This window comes from Nerophis ophidion, linkage group LG01 (assembly GCF_033978795.1).
Source record: "Nerophis ophidion isolate RoL-2023_Sa linkage group LG01, RoL_Noph_v1.0, whole genome shotgun sequence".
Taxonomy (NCBI): Eukaryota; Metazoa; Chordata; class Actinopteri; order Syngnathiformes; family Syngnathidae; genus Nerophis; species Nerophis ophidion.
The window spans coordinates 50,055,131-50,076,634 of NC_084611.1; the positions used below are offsets into that span (position 1 = coordinate 50,055,131).

Below are 21,504 nucleotides of genomic sequence, written 5' to 3' on the forward strand. Positions count from 1 at the left end.
TCGACCACCTAAGTATGTTAGATATAATTATTGAATAAGACTCAAATCAAGAGTAAGATGACTCATTTTGTGTTAATATGTGAAAGGTAGTGGAAAGGTAAAGAGTTGAATGAGTGATCTGAAACATGAAAATAAAAACTGAGTATTACCTGATGAGGAAGTCTCTGAGCTGAGCGAACTCACAGTGCTTCATGTTTTCAACTGGAAGAAGACAGCGTCAGATGGAAGAAGGAAGTGGAATAAGTTTTTTGAGAGCGTGCAGGCGCACCTTCTACAACTCCCCACGCCGTCTTCCTGCCCAGCACGCGCTTGCCGTTGACTTGGTACTCTTTGTCGCTGCCCACCACGGCGAAGGGCATGACTTCCTGTGGACGGCGGACATGTTGGATGAAGAAGTGAGGAGGAACGCTGGTCACTTACTCGAATTTTGTCGTTGTCGCTCTTGTCCTCCATGTCCTCGTCAAACTCCTTCTGGGGGTAAAACTCCACCCCGTTCATCTCCAGCTCCTTCTTCACCTGCGGGGACACCAATCATCTCACTACTGGAAGTACTTTTTATGTACAGTACACCCGGAAATTATTCACAGCGCTTCACTTTCCACATTCTGTTGTGTTACAGCCCTGTCCACAATGAAGGAAATTCATTTTTGTCCTCAAAATTCTACACACAACACCCCAAAGTTTTTTTTGTTGTTGTTTGTTTTGCAAATTTAATAAAACTAACAAACAAAAAAAATCACATCTACAGTGCATCTGGAAATGATTCACAGGATTTCACTTTTCCACATTTTGTTATGTTACAACGCTAATCCTAGATGAAACATTAAAAAAAATAAAAATAAAATCCGGCCTCAAAATTCTACACACAATGATAATGCAAAAGTATTTTTAAAATATTTTTTGGAAAATGTATTAAAAACAAAAAATTAACAAACCAGATATAGAGTGCTTATTTTTTCCACATTTAGTTTTGTTAAAGCCTTATTCCAAAATTTAAATAAATACATTTTTGTACTTAAAATTGTACACACAATAAACCATAATAATAATGCAAAAGCTTTTTTTTTTTTTTTAGGATTTTTTAAAAAAAAGAAAAAAAAAGAAAAAAAGAAATCACGTGTACAGTGCACCTGGAAAATATTCAGAGTGCTTCACTTTTCCACATTTAGTTTTGTTACAGCCTTATTCCAAAATTAAATAAATTCATTTTTGTCCTCAAAATAATTCTACACATAATACTCCATAATAATAATGCAAAAGTTTTTTGGGGGGAATTTTTAAAAAATGTATCAAAAATAAAACCAAGAAAACATGTATACAGTGCACCTGGAAAATATTAACAGTGCTTCACTTACCACATTTAGTTTTGTTACAGCCTTATTCCAAAATTAAATAAATTAATTTTTGTCCACAAAATTCTACGCACAATACTCCATAATAATAATGCAAAAGGTTATTTTTAGGATTTTTTTTTTTAAATTATAAAAAATAAAACTAAGAAATCACGTATAAAGTACACCTGGAAAATATTCACAGCGCTTCACTTTCCACATTCTGTTGTGTTACAGCCCTGTTCTACAATGGAGAAAATTCATTTTTGTCCTCAAAATTCTACACACAACACCCCAAAGTTTTTATTTTTTGTTTTTATTTTTTTGAAAATTTAATAAAACTAACAGGGCTTCACGGTGGGAGAGGGGTTAGTGCGTCTGCCTCACAATACGAAGGTCCAGAGTAGTCAGGGTTCAATCCCGGGCTTGGGATCTTTCTTTGTGGAGTTTGCATGTTCTCCCCGTGAATGCGTGGGTTCCCTCCAGGTACTCCGGCTTCCTCCCACTTCCAAAGACAAGCACCTGGGGATAGGTTGATTGGCAACACTAAATTGGCCCTAGTGTGTGAATGTGAGTGTGAATGTTGTCTGTCTATCTGTGATGGCCCTGCGATGAGGTGGCGACTTGTCCAGGGTGTACCCTGCCTTCCGCCCGATTGTTGCTGAGAGAGGCGCCAGCGCCCCCCGCGACCCCAAAAGGGAATAAGCGGTAGTAAATGGATGGACGGATGGATGAATAAAACTAACAAAAAAAAAATCACATCCGCAGTGCATCTGGAAATTATTCACAGGGTTTCACTTTTCCAAATTTTGTTATGTTACAACCCTATTCCTAAATGAAATAAATATAAAAATAAATAAATAAAAATTGGCCTCAAAATTCTACACACAATGATAATGCAAAATCATTTTTTAAATATTTTTTGGAAAATGTATAAAATATAAAAACCTAAGAAACCACATAGAGAGTGCTTAATTTCTCAACATTTAATTTTGTTACAGCCTTATTCCAAAATTAAATACATTCATTTTTGTCCACAAAATTCTACACAGAATATTCCATAATAATTATGCAAAAGTTTTTTTAGGGTTTTTAAAATAATGTATTAAAAATAAAAAAACTAAGAAATCACAAATACAGTACACCTGGAAAGTATTCACAGCGCTTCACTTTTCCACATTTAGTTTTGTTACAGCCTAATTCCAAAATCAAATAAATTCATTTTTGTCCTCAAAATTCTACACCCAATACTCCATAATAATAATGCAAAAGTTGGAATTAAAAAAAAATGTATTAAAAATAAAACTAAGAAATCACATCCACAGTGCACCTGGCAAATATTCACAATGCTTCACTTTTCCAAATTTAGTTATGTTACAGCCTTATTCCAAATGGAAAAAAAACAAAAAAATGGTTGTCCTCAAAATTCTGCACACAATACCCCCAATGTAATGCAAAAGTTTATTTTTTTTAATTTTGATACATTTTTTTAGAAAATGTAATGAAAAAAAATAGCTAAGAAATCACATCAACAGTGCATCTGAAAAGTATTACGACTGCTTAACTTTTCCACATTTAGTTTTTTTACAGCCTTATTCCAAAATTAAATAAAAAAATGTTTTTCCTCAAAATTCTACACACAATTCTCCATAATAGTAATGCAAAATGTATTTTTTAGGATTTTTTTCAAAAATGTATTAAAAATAAAACTAAGAAATCACGTATAAAGTGCACCTGGAAAATATTCACAGAGCTTCACTTTTCCACATTTATTTACTTTACAGTCTTATTCCAAAATTATGTAAATTATTTTTTGTCCTCAAAATTCTACACTCAATACCCCATTATAAAGATGCAAAAGTTTTTGTTAAATATTTTTTTTTAAATTATATTAAAAATAAAACACTAAGAAATCACGTGTACAGTGCACCTAAGGTGGACGCGGGCAAATACTGCGGCATAGTCATGCTGGACATTCAGAAGGCCTTTGACACCGTTAACCACGCTATACTGTCGGATAAGCTCAGAGCAATTGGATTCGATAAAACCTCATCAAGCTGGATGCAATCTTACTTGGAGGGGAGGAAACAGGTGGGAGAGGTGAACGGCACCGTGTCCCCTCCCCTCTCAGTAGAGATGCGCGGTTTGCGGTCTCATCCGCGGAGTCCGCGGATAGACCGCGGGTCGGGCGGTTGGCATGACGAAAAAATTGATTTTAATTAGATCCGGGCGGGTGGCGGTTGAACCATCCGGAAATATTTGATATACATGATTCTGGGATCGGTATCCTTTGCCATTCAAAGAGCCATTTAAGACCCGTGTCATAAAGCGAAGAAGACAATAGTAGGCGCTATTATTCTCTTGAATGACTATCGGCAGTCACCCAGATATTAAGTATTAGGGCGTGCTGTAAAGCAATTGGCTTTGTCGCCCTCTACAAAATGTACGATGTACTTGTCAGTCCAGCATCATGTTATGGGTGGCTTCAGCGACAACACGCACACGACTGCAAGGCATACTGGGTGACACAGAGTACACTAATGGTTGTGATATAAAAAATTTTAACACGCTTAGTAATACGCGCCACGCTTTGAAGCCACACCAATTAAGAACGACAAACACATTTCGGGAGAACATCCTCACAGTAACACAACATAAACGCAACACAATAAATACCCATAATCCTTTGTATTCATGACACTTCCTGACTATTTTATACACCCCCCCCGTGCGTCGGTAAGGTGGGCGGGGTTGGGGTCGCGGGGGTGTAAAATATATTCAGGAATTGTCATGAATACAAAGGACTATGGGTATTTGTTGTGTTGCGTTTATGTTGTGTTACTGTGAGGATGTTCTCCCGAAATGTGTTTGTCAATCTTGTATTGTGTGGCTTCACAGCATGGCGCATATTAGTAAGTGTTAAAGTTGTTTATATCACAACCATCAGTGTACTCTGTATCACCCAGTATGCCTTTCAATCTTGTACATGAGATTGTGGAAAGTGCACACAACAATTGGTTCGTTCAAGTTGTTGAAGGTGCAAAAGGTAATGGTTTCACAGCATGCCCATATTATTGTCACAAAGAAGAACACTATCGAAAAGTCGCGAGAATGTAAGCGGCTCTAGTTGCCTTCATTACTCTGTGAAACAGGTTCTAAATGGCTCTGTGAGAGGTAAAGATGGATGACCTCTGATGTATTTCAGCGGGCGGTTAGCGGGCGGGTACGGTCCTGATAAAAAGGTGGTTCGGGTGGATGACAAATTTGGTGATGCGGATGCGGATGATATAATTGTCTATCCGCGCATCTCTACCTCTCAGTAAGCTGTGGAGTCCCCCAAGGCAGTATACTAGGACCTTTACTGTTCCTAATATACGTAAATGACATTCCATCAGCATGCCACTGTGGATTGTTCCTGTTTGCGGATGACTCGGCCGTGCTGGTATCCGACAAGGACAAGTCACAGGTGGAACAAATCCTCAGTGCTGAACTCCTTAATATTTGCACCTGGCTCGCTGACAACAAGCTATCCATACACTTAGGTTAAATGGAATCCATCCTATTTGGGTACCATATAAACCTTAAGAAAGTCAGTGACTTCACTATAAAAGTGGGTGACATTATCACCAGGAAAGATGAGATCACCTACCTAGGTTCCATTCTATAGGCCAGTGGTTCTCAAATGGGGGTACGCGTACCCCTGGGGATACAAAATTCTACACACAATACTCTATAATAATAATAATAAATGTTTTTTTTTAGGATTTTTTCAAAGATGTATTAAAAATAAAAATAAGAAATCACGTATAAAGTGCACCTGGAAAATATTCACAGCTCTTCACTTTTCCACATTTAGTCACATTACAGCCTTATTCCAAAACTAAATAAATAATTTTTTGTCCTCAAAATTCTACACACAATACCCCATTATAACAATACAAAAGTTTTCGTTTAACATTTTTTTTTAAATTGTGTTAAAAATAAAACACTAAGAAATCACGTATACAGTGCACCTAGAAAATATTCACAGTGCTTCACTTGTCCACTTTAGTTATGTTACAGTCTTATTCCAAAATGGAAAAAACAAAAAAGAAATGTTGTCCTCAATATTCTACACACAACATCCCATCATGACAATGTGGAAAGTTTTTTTTCTTTTTTTTTTTTTTTCTTGCAAATTTAATAAAACTAACAGAAAAAAATCACATCTACAGTGCAACAATTAAGAGTGCTTAATTTTTCCACATTTAGTTTAGTTACAGACTTATTCCAAAATTAAATACATTAATTTTTCTCCTCAAAATTCTACACACAATACTCCATAATAATAATGCAAAATGTTTTTTTTGGATGGATGGATGGATGGATGGATGGATGTTTTTTTAGGAATTTTTCAAAAACGTATTAAAAACAAAAAACTAAGAAATCACATATACAATGCACCTGGAAAGTATTCACAGCGCTTCACTTTTCCACATTTAGTTATGTTACAGCCCTGGAAAATAAAAACTTTAGACCTCAAAATTCTACACACAATTCCCCATAACGATAATGCAAAAGTTTATTTAAAATTTTTTTTTTTAAATGTATTAAAAAAAACAACTGAGAAACCACATCTACAGTGCACCTGGAAAGTATTCACAGGGCTTCCCTTTTTCCACATTGTTATGTTACAACCTTATTCCAAAATGCAAAAAATAATTTTTGTCCTCAAAATTCTACACACAATTCCTAACAATGACAATGCGAAAAGTTTTTTTTTTCCTGAATTTTTTTGCACACTTATTAAAACTAAGAAATCACATGAACAGTACATCCAGGCAGTATTGACATTTTTCCTGCGTTGTGCTTAATGCTTGTGAGTAATGGACGATGTCATCACACGTCCTTCAGTCCATTTTTAAGAATCTTTTGAGGTTTTTGGACGGGGTAAAAACTCACGTGTTGTTTGAAGTCGTGCCTCTCCTCGGGCGTCATGGTGTCGGCCTTGGCGATGACGGGGATGATGTTGACCGAGTGACTCAGACGCTTCATGAACTCCACGTCCAGCTGCCGCAGCCTTTCCGCATCCGGGAGGAAAAGAACACAAAAAAAAGGCAGGGAGTGACTTAAGAGAGTGAAACTCTCCATGGATCTATAGAAAGAAAAAAAAACATGTTTCTGAAAGTAGAAAAACAATCCCCAAGACAAAAAAAAATGCTAAAATATTTTTTTTTGTTAGTAAAAAAAACCTATTTATTCATGAAAAAACACAATTCGCAAATCTAAAAAATATTTTCTGCAAGTAAAAAAAGTTTAAACAATTTTCTTCAATCAACATTTTTTTTGTAAGTAGAAAAACACATTTTCTAAAGTCCATCCATCCATTTTCTAAAGCTTTTTCCCTTTGAAGTCGCGGGGGGCGCTGGTGCCTATCTCAGCTACAGTCGGAAGGAGGGCAGCGTACACCCTGGACAAGTCGCCACCTCATCTAAAGTAAGAAAACGATTTGCAGGTTAAAAAAATAATAATTTTGCAAGTAAAAAAACATGTTTCCGTAAAGGAAAAGACAATTCCCAAGAAAAAAATTTTTTTTTGCAATTAAAAATACAATTATTTTCTAGTAAAATAAACTATTTCATCAAGAAAAAACACAGTTAGCAAGTCTAAAAACTATTTTCTGCAAGTAGAAACGTTCTTCTCTCCAAACTTCTTTTTGTGAGTATAAAAACTATTTTTTGAAAGTAAAAAAAATGGTTAACAGGAAAAAAAATTTTTTTTTTACATGTAAAACATTTTTTTTGCAAGTAATACATTTTTTTCAAAGTAAGAAAACATTTTTGGGTAAAAATAAATACATTTGCTAGTAAAATAACAATTTACAAGTAAAATAAAAAAAAAAAAGAACAGTTTCCCGTAAGTATAAAAACAATTCTCAAGACAAAAATTTTTTTTAAATATTAATTTTTGCTAGTAAAAAAGGTGACAAAACACAATTCGAAAATCTAAAACCTATTTTCTGCAAGTAAGAAAAGTCTAAACAATTTTCCTCAATCCAAATTTTTTTGTAAGTATAAAAACAATTATTAGAAAGTAATAAAAACGATTTGCAGGTTAAAAAATAATAATTTTGCAAGTAAAAAAACATGTTCCGCAAGTGGAAAAACAATTCTCAAGACAACATTTTTTTTTGCAAATAAAAATAAAATTATTTGCTAATAAAAGAAACTATTTGTTCAAGAAAAAACACAATTAGCAAGTCTGAAAACTATTTTCTGCAACTTAAGATTTTTTTCAAGCCAAATTTCTTTTTGTAAGTATAAAAACAAATTTTTGAAAGTAAAAAAAAAATGATTTCCAGGTTAAAAATATATATATATTTAACAAGTAAAACATTTTTTTTTGCAAGTAATACATTTTTTTCAAAGTAAGAAAAAATTCTTAGGTAAAAATAAATACATTTGCAAGTAAAAAATTTTTTTCGCAAGTAAAAACAAACAAAAAAAAACAAAACATGTATCCGCAAGTATAAAAACAATCCTCAAGACAAAATATTTTTGGGGGCAAGTAAAGATAAAGTTCTTTGCTAATAATGGATATTATTAATTTAAGAATAAACACAATTCACAAGTATAAAAACTATTTTCTGCAAGTAAAAGAGCGATTCAAAAGTCTGAACAAATTTCTTCAATCAAAACATTTTTTGGTAAGTTTAAAAACAATTTTTAGCTGGTTAAAAAACACTATTTTTTACAAGTAAAAACTATTTTTTTTAAAGAAACACATTTTTTCCAAGTAAAAAAACAATACTCAGGTAAAAAAAAAAAAACTTTGCAAATACAAAAGTGATTCAAAAGTCTAAACCATTTTCTTAAATCAAAATTTTTTGGGTGATTCTCAAGACAAAACATTTTTTTTTTGCAAGTAAAAAAAAAAGATTTGCTAGTAAAAGAAACTATTTCCTGTGATCAGGTGGCGACTTGTCCAGGGTGTGCCCTGCCTACCGCCCGAATGCAGCTGAGATAGGCACCAGTGACCCCCCGCGACCCCGAAGGGGACAAGCGGTAGAAAATGGATTGATGGAAACTATTTCTTCAAGAAAAAAACACAACTGGCGAGTCTAAAAACTTTTTTCTGCAAGTAAAAATTTTCATCAATCCAAATTTATTTTTGGAAGTATGAAAAAAACAACAAAACAAAAAAAAAAGAAAGACAAGATTTACCGGTTAAAAAAAATGTACACTTTTTTTTTTTACAAGTAAAATATTTTTTATTGTAAGTAATACATTTTCGTAGAGGTAAAAAAACATTCTTAGGTAAAAATACATTTTGGTACTGGTACCAGCACCAAAATGTTGGTATTGGAACAACACTAGTCTCAACTATAATCTATGTGAAGGAGCCCAAAATAGTTTTCATTGAAATGTTTGCCATATTTCAGAAACTTTACGATGTACATAAAGAGTTTTAAAGTGTTATAAAATGGAGTAGATGGTTTATTGTGACTTAGACAAATTTCATATTTTGAACAAATATCCCAAGAGATGTTCGATATTTTGAAATAAAACGACGTTCCTGCAGTCCTGGGTTCAAATCCAGGCTCGGGATCTTTCTGTGTGGAGTTTGCATGTTCTCCCCGTGAATGCGTGGGTTCCCTCCGGGTACTCCGGCTTCCTCCCACTTCCAAAGACATGCACCTGGGGATAGGTTGATTGGCAACACTAAATTGGCCCCTAGTGTGTGAATGTGAGTGTGAATGTTGTCTGTCTATCTGTGTTGGCCCTGCGATGAGGTGGCGACTTGTCCAGGGTGTACCCTGCCTTCCGCCCGATTGTAGCTGAGATAGGCGCCAGCGCCCCCCGCGACCCCGAAAGGGAATAAGCGGTAGAAAATGGATGGATGGATGTTGATGCTCCTCTTAGACACACGTAATAAAGGTGTTTGATGTTAAATTAAACACAACATCAAACATTATGACACTACTGATCCCACCTATTCTCCAAAATAACGTTCAAAAACAACTTCCAGATGTCTCCTTACACATAATATTCATTTTTACCTGTTAAGGCTTTGTGTACACATGCGTGGGCAGCACCTTTTAGCTCTTATTTCCAAAATTGTGTACGCTACTGAATTGGGGTCTTATGGCCACTTATGTGGACACTTATACTGCCATCTGGTGGTGTCAGAAGAGTATGACATACAATTTACAAAAATGTAAAAATAAGAATTAGCATGTCACTAAACATGAAGTACACATTTGTGTACTTATGGACTAAGTACATCATATCAAAAGTGGATTCTTAGTTTTTATTCTAATTAGGGTCCAATAAGCCCAAATGGCAAAAATAAATAAAAAAAAAGCATCTAAACAAACAGCTTGGGCCTTAACAGGTTGATAAGTTGAATAACAAATATTGGTTATTGGCCTCCTTGACTACTAATAGTAAAAAAAAAAAAAATCCTGAAGGAATATATTGTCATGTCTGTGATCATGTTTTGGTTTAAGTCATTTTCTGTTTGACCTTTGGACTCTAAGTTCCTGTTTTTTTTTTTTACTCCCTGTTGGTCATTTGGACACACACACCTGTGTAATCATGTCACTGTTATTTAAGCCTGTCTTTTTCTGTTGGTCGGCCTGGCGTCATTGTGATCTTTTCTTGCTCTGTGATGACTTGTTTCATGCCTTGCCATAATTTCGTGCTTCATGCCATACCAAGTAAGTTTTGTTTGATTTATGTTCGTAGTCTGTTTATGCATTAGTTTTGTTCCTTAGCCCAAGTTGTGCCTCCGCTGTGAGCGCTTTTTGTTTGCATCTTTTTTTTGTTAAAATTAAATCATGTTTTTACCTAAACGCGATGTCCCGAGTAGTCCGTCTGCCATCCTGGGAGAAAGACCCCGCATTAAGCTGCGACCCCCCCATCTTGACTATCTATCTATCTATCTATCTATCTATCTATCTATCTATCTATCTATCTATCTATCTATCTATCTATCTATCCAATAATTTCAAATAACAGATGTGACCCAGTGGACTCGGGGGACTTACGAGTGTCCAGTGGGGGGGATGAAGTAGAGGCAGCAGTGGACTCGGGTGTCGGGGATGCGCTTCTTCCTGGTGATGTTGACCTCCTCTTTCAGGAACTTGTCATACTGTTCGTTGATGTACTTGCAAATAGGCTCCCAGCTGAGCCAGGCAGATTTGAGAGAGCATCCGTCAGCGTAAACGAAGAGGAGTAGAAAAGTAGCGAGCTAAGAGCCTGAGAGGTGATGATGGCTGCTTGTGTGTGAGCTCCACCCACCAGTTGTCGTTGTTGATCTGGTCGCCAAAGCCTGGCGTGTCAACAACTGTCAGTTTCATCTTCACGCCGCCCTCCTCGATCACTGGGCATACACATAACAAATATATACAGCAACACAATTAAAGTCATAAAACAGGTAAAATGACATTTAAAAAAATACAAAAGAGAAAAGGAGTAAGTTTCTCACCACAATACACTTAAGTTAGAAGGTGGCTGAAGAAAAGCCACCACTTTTTGCACAGTATTTATTTTAATGCTGCTGACACACACTAACTAGTACTTCCTGCTAATGACGCACATACATGTATTAACTAGTACTTACTGCTGCTGACACACATACATGTATTAACTAGTACTTCCTGCTGCTAACACAGATTCATTTATTAACTAGTACTTCCTGCTGCTGACACACATACATGTATTAACTAGTACTTCCTGCTGCTGACGCACATATATGTATTAACTAGTACTTCCTGCTGCTGACACACATACATGTATTAACTAATACTTCCTGCTGCTGACACACATACATGTATTAACTAGAACTTCCAGCTGGTGACACACATACATGTATTAACTAGTACTTCCTGCTGCTGACGCACATACATGTATTAACTAGTACTTCCTGCTGCTGACACACATACATGTATTAACTAGTAATTCCTGCTGCTGACACACATACATGTATTAACTAGTACTTAATGCTGCTGACTCACATACATGTATTAACTAGTACTTACTGCTGCTGACACACATACATGTATTAACTAGTACTTCCTGCTGCTGACACACACACATGTATTAACTAGTACTTCCTGCTGCTGACGCACATACAAGTATTAACTAGTACTTCCTGCTGCTGACACACATATATGTATTAACTAGTACTTCCTGCTGCTGACGCACATATATGTATTAACTAGTACTTACTGCTGCTGACACACATACATGTATTAACTAGTACTTCCTGCTGCTGACGCACATACATGTATTAACTAGTACTTCCTGCTGCTGATACACATACATGTATTAACGAGTACTTCCTGCTGCTGACAGACATACATGTATTAACTAGTACTTCCTGCTGCTGACACACATACATGTATTAATTAGTACTTCCTGATGCTGACACAAATACATTTATTAACTAGTACTTCCTGCTGCTGACACACATACATGTATTGACTACTACTTCCTGTTGTTGACACACATACATGTATTAACTAATACTTCCAGGTGTAGACACACATACATGTATTAACTAGTACTTCCTGCTACTGACACACATACATGTATTAACTAGTACTTCCTGCTGCTGACACACATACATGTATTAACTAGTACTTCCTGCTGCTGACACACATACATGTATTAACTAGTACTTCCTGCTGCTGACGCACATACACGTATTAACTAGTACTTCCTGCTGCTGACAAACATACATGTATTAACTAGTACTTCCTGCTGCTGACACACATACATGTATTAACTACTACTTCCTGCTGCTGACGCACATACATGTATTAACTAGTACTTCCTGCTGCTGACACACATACATGTATTAACTAATACTTACTGCTGTTGACACACATACATGTATTAACTAATACTTCCTGCTGTTGACACACATACATGTATTAACTAGTACTTCCTGCTGCTGACACACATACATGTATTGACTACTACTTCCTGTTGTTGACACACATACATGTATTAACTAATACTTCCTGCTGCTGACACACATACATGTATTAACTAGTAATTCCTGCTGCTGACACACACACACACATGTGTTAACTAGTACTTCCTGCTGCTGACACACATACATGTATTAATTAGTACTTCCTGCTGCTGACACAAATACATGTATTAACTAGTACTTCCTGCTGCTGACACACATACATGTATTAACTAGTACTTCCTGCTGCTGACACACATACATGTATTAACTAGTACTTCCTGCTGCTGACACACATACATGTATTAACTGGTACTTCCTGCTGCTGACACACATACATGTATTAACTAGTACTTACTGCTGCTGACACACATACATGTATTAACTAGTACTTCCTGCTGCTGACACACATACATGTATTAACTAGTACTTCCTGCTGCTGACACACATACATGTATTAACTAGTACTTCCTGCTGCTGACACACATACATGTATTAACTGGTACTTCCTGCTGCTGACACACATACATGTATTAACTAGTACTTAATGCTGCTGACACACATACATGTATTAACTAGTACTTCCTGCTGCTGACACACATACATGTATTAATTAGTACTTACTGCTGCTGACACACATAGATGTATTAACTAGTACTTTCTGTTGCTGACACACATACATGTATTAAATAGTACTTCCTGCTGCTGACACACATACATGTATTAACTAGTACTTCCTGCTACTGAATAACATACATGTATTAACTAGTACTTCCCGCTGACACACATACATGTATTAACTAGTAAATCCTGCTGCTGACACCCACACACATGTGTTAAATAGTACTTCCTGCTGCTGACACAAATACATGTATTAACTAGTACTTTCTGCTGGTGACACAAATATATGTATTAACTAGTACTTCCTGATGCTGACAAACATACATGTAGTAACTAGTACTTCCTGCTGCTAACACACATACATGTATTAAATAGTACTTCCTGCTGCTGACACATATACATGTATTAACTAGTACTTCCTGCTGCAGACGCACATACATGTATTAAGTAGTACTTAATGCTGCTGACAGACATACATGTATTAACTAGTACTTCCTGCTGCTGACACACATACATGTATTAACTAGTACTTACTGCTGCTGACACACATACATGTATTAACTAGTACTTCCTGCTGCTGACACACATACATGTATTAACTAGTACTTCCTGCTGCTGACACACATACATGTATTAACTAGTACTTCCTGCTGCTGACGCACATACATGTATTAACTAGTACTTAATGCTGCTGACACACATACATGTATTAACTAGTACTAACTGCTGCTGACACACACACACGTATTAACTAGTACTTCCTGCTGCTGACACACATACATGTATTAACTAGTACTTCCTGCTGCTGACGCACATACATGTATTAACTAGTACTTCCTGCTGTTGACACACACACATGTATTAACTAGTACTTACTGCTGCTGACACACATACATGTATTAACGAGTACTTCCTGCTGCTGACACACAAACATGTATTAACTAGTACTTCCTGCTGCTGACGCACATACATGTATTAACAAGTACTTCCTGCTGCTGACACACATACATGTATTAACTAATACTTCCTGCTGCTGACACACATACATGTATTAACTAGTACTTCCAGCTGCTGACACACAAACATGTATTAACTAGTACTTCCTGCTGCTGACACACATACATGTATTAACTAGTACTTCCTGCTGCTGACACACATCCATCCATCCATTTTCTACCGCTTATTCCCTTTCGGGGTTGCGGGGGGCGCTGGCGCCTATCTCAGCCACAATCGGGCGGAAGGCAGGGTACACCCTGGACAAGTCGCCACCTCATCGCAGGGCCAACACAGATAGACAGACAACATTCACACTCACATTCACACACTAGGGCCAATTTAGTGTTGCTGACACACATACATGTATTAAATAGTCATTCCTGCTGCTGACGCACATACATGTATTAACTAGTACTTAATGCTGCTGACACACATACATGTATTAACTAGTACTTACTGCTGCTGACACACATACATGTATTAACTAGTACTTCCTGCTGCTGACACACATACATGTATTAACTAGTACTTCCTGCTGCTGACGCACATACATGTATTAACTACTACTTCCTGCTGCTGACACACATACATGTATTAACTAGTACTTCCTGCTGCTGACACACATACATGTATTAACTAATACTTCCTGCTGCTGACACACACACATGTATTAACTAGTACTTACTGCTGCTGACACACGTACATGTATTAACTAGTATTTCCTGCTGCTGACACACATACATGTATTAACAAGTACTTCCTGCTGCTGACACACATACATGTATTAACTAGTACTTCCTGCTGCTGACACACATACATGTATTAATTAGTACTTCCTGCTGCTGACACACATACATGTATTAACTAGTATTTCCTGCTGCTGACACACATACATGTATTAACTAGTACTTCCTGCTGCTGACACACATACATGTATTAACTAGTACTTAATGCTGCTGACACACATACATGTATTAACTAGTACTTCCTGCTGCTGACACACATACATGTATTAACTAGTACTTACTGCTGCTGAAACACATACATGTATTAACTAGTACTTCCTGCTGCTGAAGCACATACATCTATTAACTAGTAATTACTGCTGCTGACACACATACAAGTATTAACTAGTACTTCCTGCTGTTGACACACATACATGTATTAATTAGTACTTCCTGCTGCTGACGCACATACATGTATTAACTAGTACTTAATGCTGCTGACACACATACATGTATTAACTAGTACTTCCTGCTGCTGAAACTCATACATGTATTAACTAGTACTTCCTGCTGCTGACGCACATACACATATTAACTAGTACTTCCTGCTGCTGACACACATACATGTATTAACTAGTACTTCCTGCTGCTGACACACATACATGTATGAACTAGTACTTCCTGCTGCTGACACACATACATGTATTAACTAGTACTTCCTGCTGCTGACACACATACATGTATTAACTAGTACTTCCTGCTGCTGACACACATACATGTACTAACTAGTAATTCCTGCTGCTGACGCATATACATATATTAACTAGTACTTCCTGCTGCTGACACACATACATGTATCAACTAGTACTTCCTGCTGCTGACACACATACAAGTATGAACTAGTACTTCCTGCTGCTGACACAAATACATGTATTAACTAGTACTTCCTGCTGCTGACACACATACATGTATTAACTAGTACTTCCTGCTGCTGACACACATACATGTACTAACTAGTACTTCCTGCTGCTGACGCACATACATTTATTAACTAGTAATTCCTGCTGCTGACACACACAAATATGTGTTAACTAGTACTTCCTGCTGCTGACACACATACATGTATTAATTAGTACTTCCTGATGCTGACACAAATACATTTATTAACTAGTACTTCCTGCTGCTGACACACATACATGTATTGACTACTACTTCCTGTTGTTGACACACATACATGTATTAACTAATACTTCCTGCTGCTGACACACATACATGTATTAACTAGTAATTCCTGCTGCTGACACACACACACATGTGTTAACTAGTACTTCCTGCTGCTGACACACATACATGTATTAATTAGTACTTCCTGCTGCTGACACAAATACATGTATTAACTAGTACTTCCTGCTGCTGACACACATACATGTATTAACTAGTACTTCCTGCTGCTGACACACATACATGTATTAACTAGTACTTCCTGCTGTTGACACATATACATGTATTAACTGGTACTACCTGCTGCTGACACACATACATGTATTAACTAGTACTTACTGCTGCTGACACACATACATGTATTAACTAGTACTTTCTGCTGCTGACACACATACATGTATTAATTAGTAATTCCTGCTGCTGGCACAAATACATGTATTAACTAGTACTTCCTGCTGCTGACAGACATACATGTATTAACTAGTACTTCCTGCTGCTGACACACATACATGTATTAACTAGTACTTCCTGCTGTTGACACATATATATGTATTAACTGGTACTTCCTGCTGATGACACACATACATGTATTAATTAGTACTTACTGCTGCTGACACACATACATGTATTAACTAGTACTTTCTGCTGCTGACACACATACATGTATTAACTAGTACTTCCTGCTGCTGACAAACATACATGTATTAACTAGTACTTCCTGCTACTGAATAACATACATGTATTAACTAGTACTTCCTGCTGACACACATACATGTATTAACTAGTAAATCCTGCTGCTGGCACCCACACACATGTGTTAACAAGTACTTCCTGCTGCTGACACAAATACATGTATTAACTAGTATTTCCTGCTGCTGAGACACATACATGTATTAACTAGTACTTCCTGCTGCTAACACACATACATGTATTAATTAGTACTTCCTGCTGCTGACACATATACCTGTAAAAACTAGTACTTCCTGCTGCAGACGCACATACATGTATTAAGTAGTACTTAATGCTGCTGACAGTAATACATGTATTAACTAGTACTTCCTGCTGCTGACACACATACATGTATTAACTAGTACTTACTGCTGCTGACACACATACATGTATTAACTAGTACTTCCTGCTGCTGACACACATACATGTATTAACTAGTACTTCCTGCTGCTGACACAAATACATGTATTAACTAGTACTTCCTGCTGCTGACACACATACATGTATTAACTAGTACTTAATGCTGCTGACACACATACATGTATTAACTAGTACTAACTGCTGCTGACACACACACACATGTATTAACTAGTACTTCCTGCTGGTGACACACATACATGTATTAACTAGTACTTCCTGCTGCTGAGGCACATACATGTATTAACTAGTACTTCCTGCTGCTGACACACACACATGTATTAACTAGTACTTACTGCTGCTGACACACATACATGTATTAACGAGTACTTCCTGCTGCTGACACACATACATGTATTAACTAGTACTTCCTGCTGCTGACGCACATACATGTATTAACTAATACTTCCTGCTGCTGACACACATACATGTATTAACTAGTATTTCCAGCTGCTGACACAAAAACATGTATTAACTAGTACTTCCTGCTGCTGACACACATACATGTATTAACTAGTACTTCCGGCTGCTGACACACATACCTGTATTAAATAGTCATTCCTGCTGCTGACGCACATAGATGTATTAACTAGTACTTAATGCTGCTGACACACATACATGTATTAACTAGTACTTACTGCTGCTGACACACATACATGTATTAACTAGTACTTCCTGTTGCTGACACACATACATGTATTAACTAGTACTTCCAGCTGCTGACGCACATACATGTATTAACTAGTACTTCCTGCTGCTGACACACATACATGTGTTAACTAGTACTTCCTGCTGCTGACACACATACATGTATTAACTAATACTTCCTGCTGCTGACACACACACATGTATTAACTAGTACTTACTGCTGCTGACACACGTACATGTATTAACTAGTACTTCCTGCTGCTGACACATATACATGTATTAACTAGTACTTCCTGCTGCTGACACACATACATGTATTAACTAGTACTTCCTGCTGCTGACACACATACATGTATTAATTAGTACTTCCTGCTGCTGACACACATACATGTATTAACTAGTATTTCCATCTGCTGACACACATACATGTATTAACTAGTACTTCCTGCTGCTGACACACATACATGTATTAACTAGTACTTAATGCTGCTGACACACATACATGTATTAACTAGTACTTCCTGCTGCTGACACACATACATGTATTAACTAGTACTTACTGCTGCTGAAACACATACATGTATTAACTAGTACTTCCTGCTGCTGAAGTACATACATATATTACCTAGTAATTACTGCTGCTGACACACATACAAGTATTAACTAGTACTTCCTGCTGCTGACGCACATACATGTATTAACTAGTACTTAATGCTGCTGACACACATACATGTATTAACTAGTACTTCCTGCTGCTGAAACACATACATGTATTAACTAGTACTTCCTGCTGCTGAAGCACATACATCTATTAACTGGTAATTACTGCTGCTGACACACATACAAGTATTAAATAGTACTTCCTGCTGCTGACACACATACATGTATTAACTAGTACTTCCTGCTGCTGACGCACATACACATATTAACTAGTACTTCCTGCTGCTGACACACATACATGTATTAACTAGTACTTACTGCTGCTGACACACATACATGTATGAACTAGTACTTCCTTCTGCTGACACACATACATGTATTAACCTGTACTTCCTGCTGCTGACACACATACATGTATTAACTAGTACTTCCTGCTGCTGACACACATACATGTATTAACTAGTACTTCCTGCTGCTGACACAAATACATGTACTAACTAGTACTTCCTGCTGCTGACGCACATACATTTATTAACTAGTAATTCCTGCTGCTGACACACACAGACATGTGTTAACTAGTACTTCCTGCTGCTGACACACATACATGTATTAATTAGTACTTCCTGCTGCTGACACACACACACATGTGTTAACTAGTACTTCCTGCTGCTGACACACATACATGTATTAATTAGTACTTCCTGCTGCTGACACAAATACATGTATTAACTAGTACTTCCTGCTGCTGCCGCACATACATGTATTAACTAATACTTCCTGCTGCTGACACACACACATGTATTAACTAGTACTTACTGCTGCTGACACACGTACATGTATTAACTAGTATTTCCTGCTGCTGACACACATACATGTATTAACTAGTACTTCCTGCTGCTGACACACATACATGTATTCACGTCCGTTGTGTCCTGAGCAAGACACTTCACCCTTGCTCCTGATGGGTGCTGGTTAGCGCCTTGCATGGCAGTTCCCTCCATCAGTGTGTGAATGTGTGTGTGAATGGGTAAATGTGGAAGTAGTGTCAAAGCGCTTTGAGTACCTTGAAGGTAGAAAAGCGCTATACAAGTACAACCCATTAACTAGTACTTCCTGCTGCTGACACACATACATGTATTAATTAGTACTTCCTGCTGCTGACACACATACATGTATTAACTAGTACTTACTGCTGCTGACACAAATACATGTATTAACTAGTACTTCCTGCTGCTGACACACATACATGTATTAACTAGTACTTCCTGCTGCTGACGCACATACATGTATTAACTACTACTTCCTGCTGCTGACACACATACATGTATTAACTAGTACTTCCTGCTGCTGACACACATACATGTATTAACTAATACTTCCTGCTGCTGACACACACACATGTATTAACTAGTACTTACTGCTGCTGACACACGTACATGTATTAACTAGTATTTCCTGCTGCTGACACACATACATGTATTAACTAGTACTTCCTGCTGCTGACACACATACATGTATTAACTAGTACTTCCTGCTGCTGACACACATACATGTATTAATTAGTACTTCCTGCTGCTGACACAAATACATGTATTAACTAGTATTTCCTGCTGCTGACACACATACATGTATTAACTAGTACTTCCTGCTGCTGACACACATACATGTATTAACTAGTACTTAATGCTGCTGACACACATACATGTATTAACTAGTACTTCCTGCTGCTGACACACATACATGTATTAACTAGTACTTACTGCTGCTGAAACACATACATGTATTAACTAGTACTTCCTGCTGCTGAAGCACATACATCTATTAACTAGTAATTACTGCTGCTGACACACATACAAGTATTAACTAGTACTTCCTGCTGTTGACACACATACATGTATTAACTAGTACTTCCTGCTGCTGACGCACATACATGTATTAACTAATACTTAATGCTGCTGACACACATACATGTATTAACTAGTACTTCCTGCTGCTGAAACACATACATGTATTAACTAGTACTTCCTGCTGCTGACGCACATACACATATTAACTAGTACTTCCTGCTGCTGACACACATACATGTATTAACTAGTACTTCCTGCTGCTGACACACATACATGTATTAACTATTACTTACTGCTGCTGACACACGTACATGTATTAACTAGTATTTCCTGCTGCTGACACACATACATGTATTAACTAGTACTTCCTGTTGCTGACACACATACATGTATTAACTAGTACTTCCTGCTGCTGACACATATACATGTATTAATTAGTACTTCCTGCTGCTGACACACATACATGTATTAACTAGTATTTCCTGCTGCTGACACACATACATGTATTAACTAGTACTTCCTGCTGCTGACACACATACATGTATTAACTAGTACTTAATGCTGCTGACACACATACATGTATTAACTAGTACTTCCTGCTGCTGACACACATACATGTATTAACTAGTACTTACTGCTGCTGAAACACATACATGTATTAACTAGTACTTCCTGCTGCTGAAGCACATACATCTATTAACTAGTAATTACTGCTGCTGACACACATACAAGTATTAACTAGTACTTCCTGCTGTTGACACACATACATGTATTAACTAGTACTTCCTGCTGCTGACGCACATACATGTATTAACTAGTACTTAATGCTGCTGACACACATACATGTATTAACTAGTACTTCCTGCTGCTGAAACACATACATGTATTAACTAGTACTTCCTGCTGCTGACGCACATACACATATTAACTAGTACTTCCTGCTGCTGACACACATACATGTATTAACTAGTACTTCCTGCTGCTGACACACATACATGTATGAACTAGTACTTCCTGCTGCTGACACACATACATGTATTAACTAGTACTTCCTGCTGCTGACACACATACATGTATTAACTAATACTTCCTGCTGCTGACACACATACATGTACTAACTAGTACTTCCTGCTGCTGACGCATATACATATATTAACTAGTACTTCCTGCTGCTGACACACATACATGTATTAACTAGTACTTCCTGCTGCTGACACACATACGAGTATGAACTAGTACTTCCTGCTGCTGACACAAATACATGTATTAACTAGTACTTCCTGCTGCTGACACACATACATGTATTAACTAGTACTTCCTGCTGCTGACACACATACATGTACTAACTAG

The 21,504-nt window shown here is 37.0% G+C and overlaps 1 protein-coding gene across 2 annotated transcripts in view; it reads right to left on the reverse strand.

The window, feature by feature from the left end:
• The window catches only part of septin3 (septin 3), a 66,875-nt gene that overhangs the window by 13,529 nt on the left and 31,842 nt on the right, over window positions 1-21,504 (reverse strand). For both annotated transcript variants that reach the window (XM_061906141.1, XM_061906132.1), the window contains exons 4-9: window positions 10,613-10,694; window positions 10,360-10,497; window positions 6,273-6,390; window positions 421-516; window positions 269-365; window positions 150-201 (exon numbers count right to left, since the gene is read on the reverse strand). In XM_061906141.1, coding sequence (XP_061762125.1) covers window positions 150-201; window positions 269-365; window positions 421-516; window positions 6,273-6,390; window positions 10,360-10,497; window positions 10,613-10,694 — 583 coding nt within the window. The remainder of the gene's footprint in view (window positions 1-149; window positions 202-268; window positions 366-420; window positions 517-6,272; window positions 6,391-10,359; window positions 10,498-10,612; window positions 10,695-21,504) is intronic.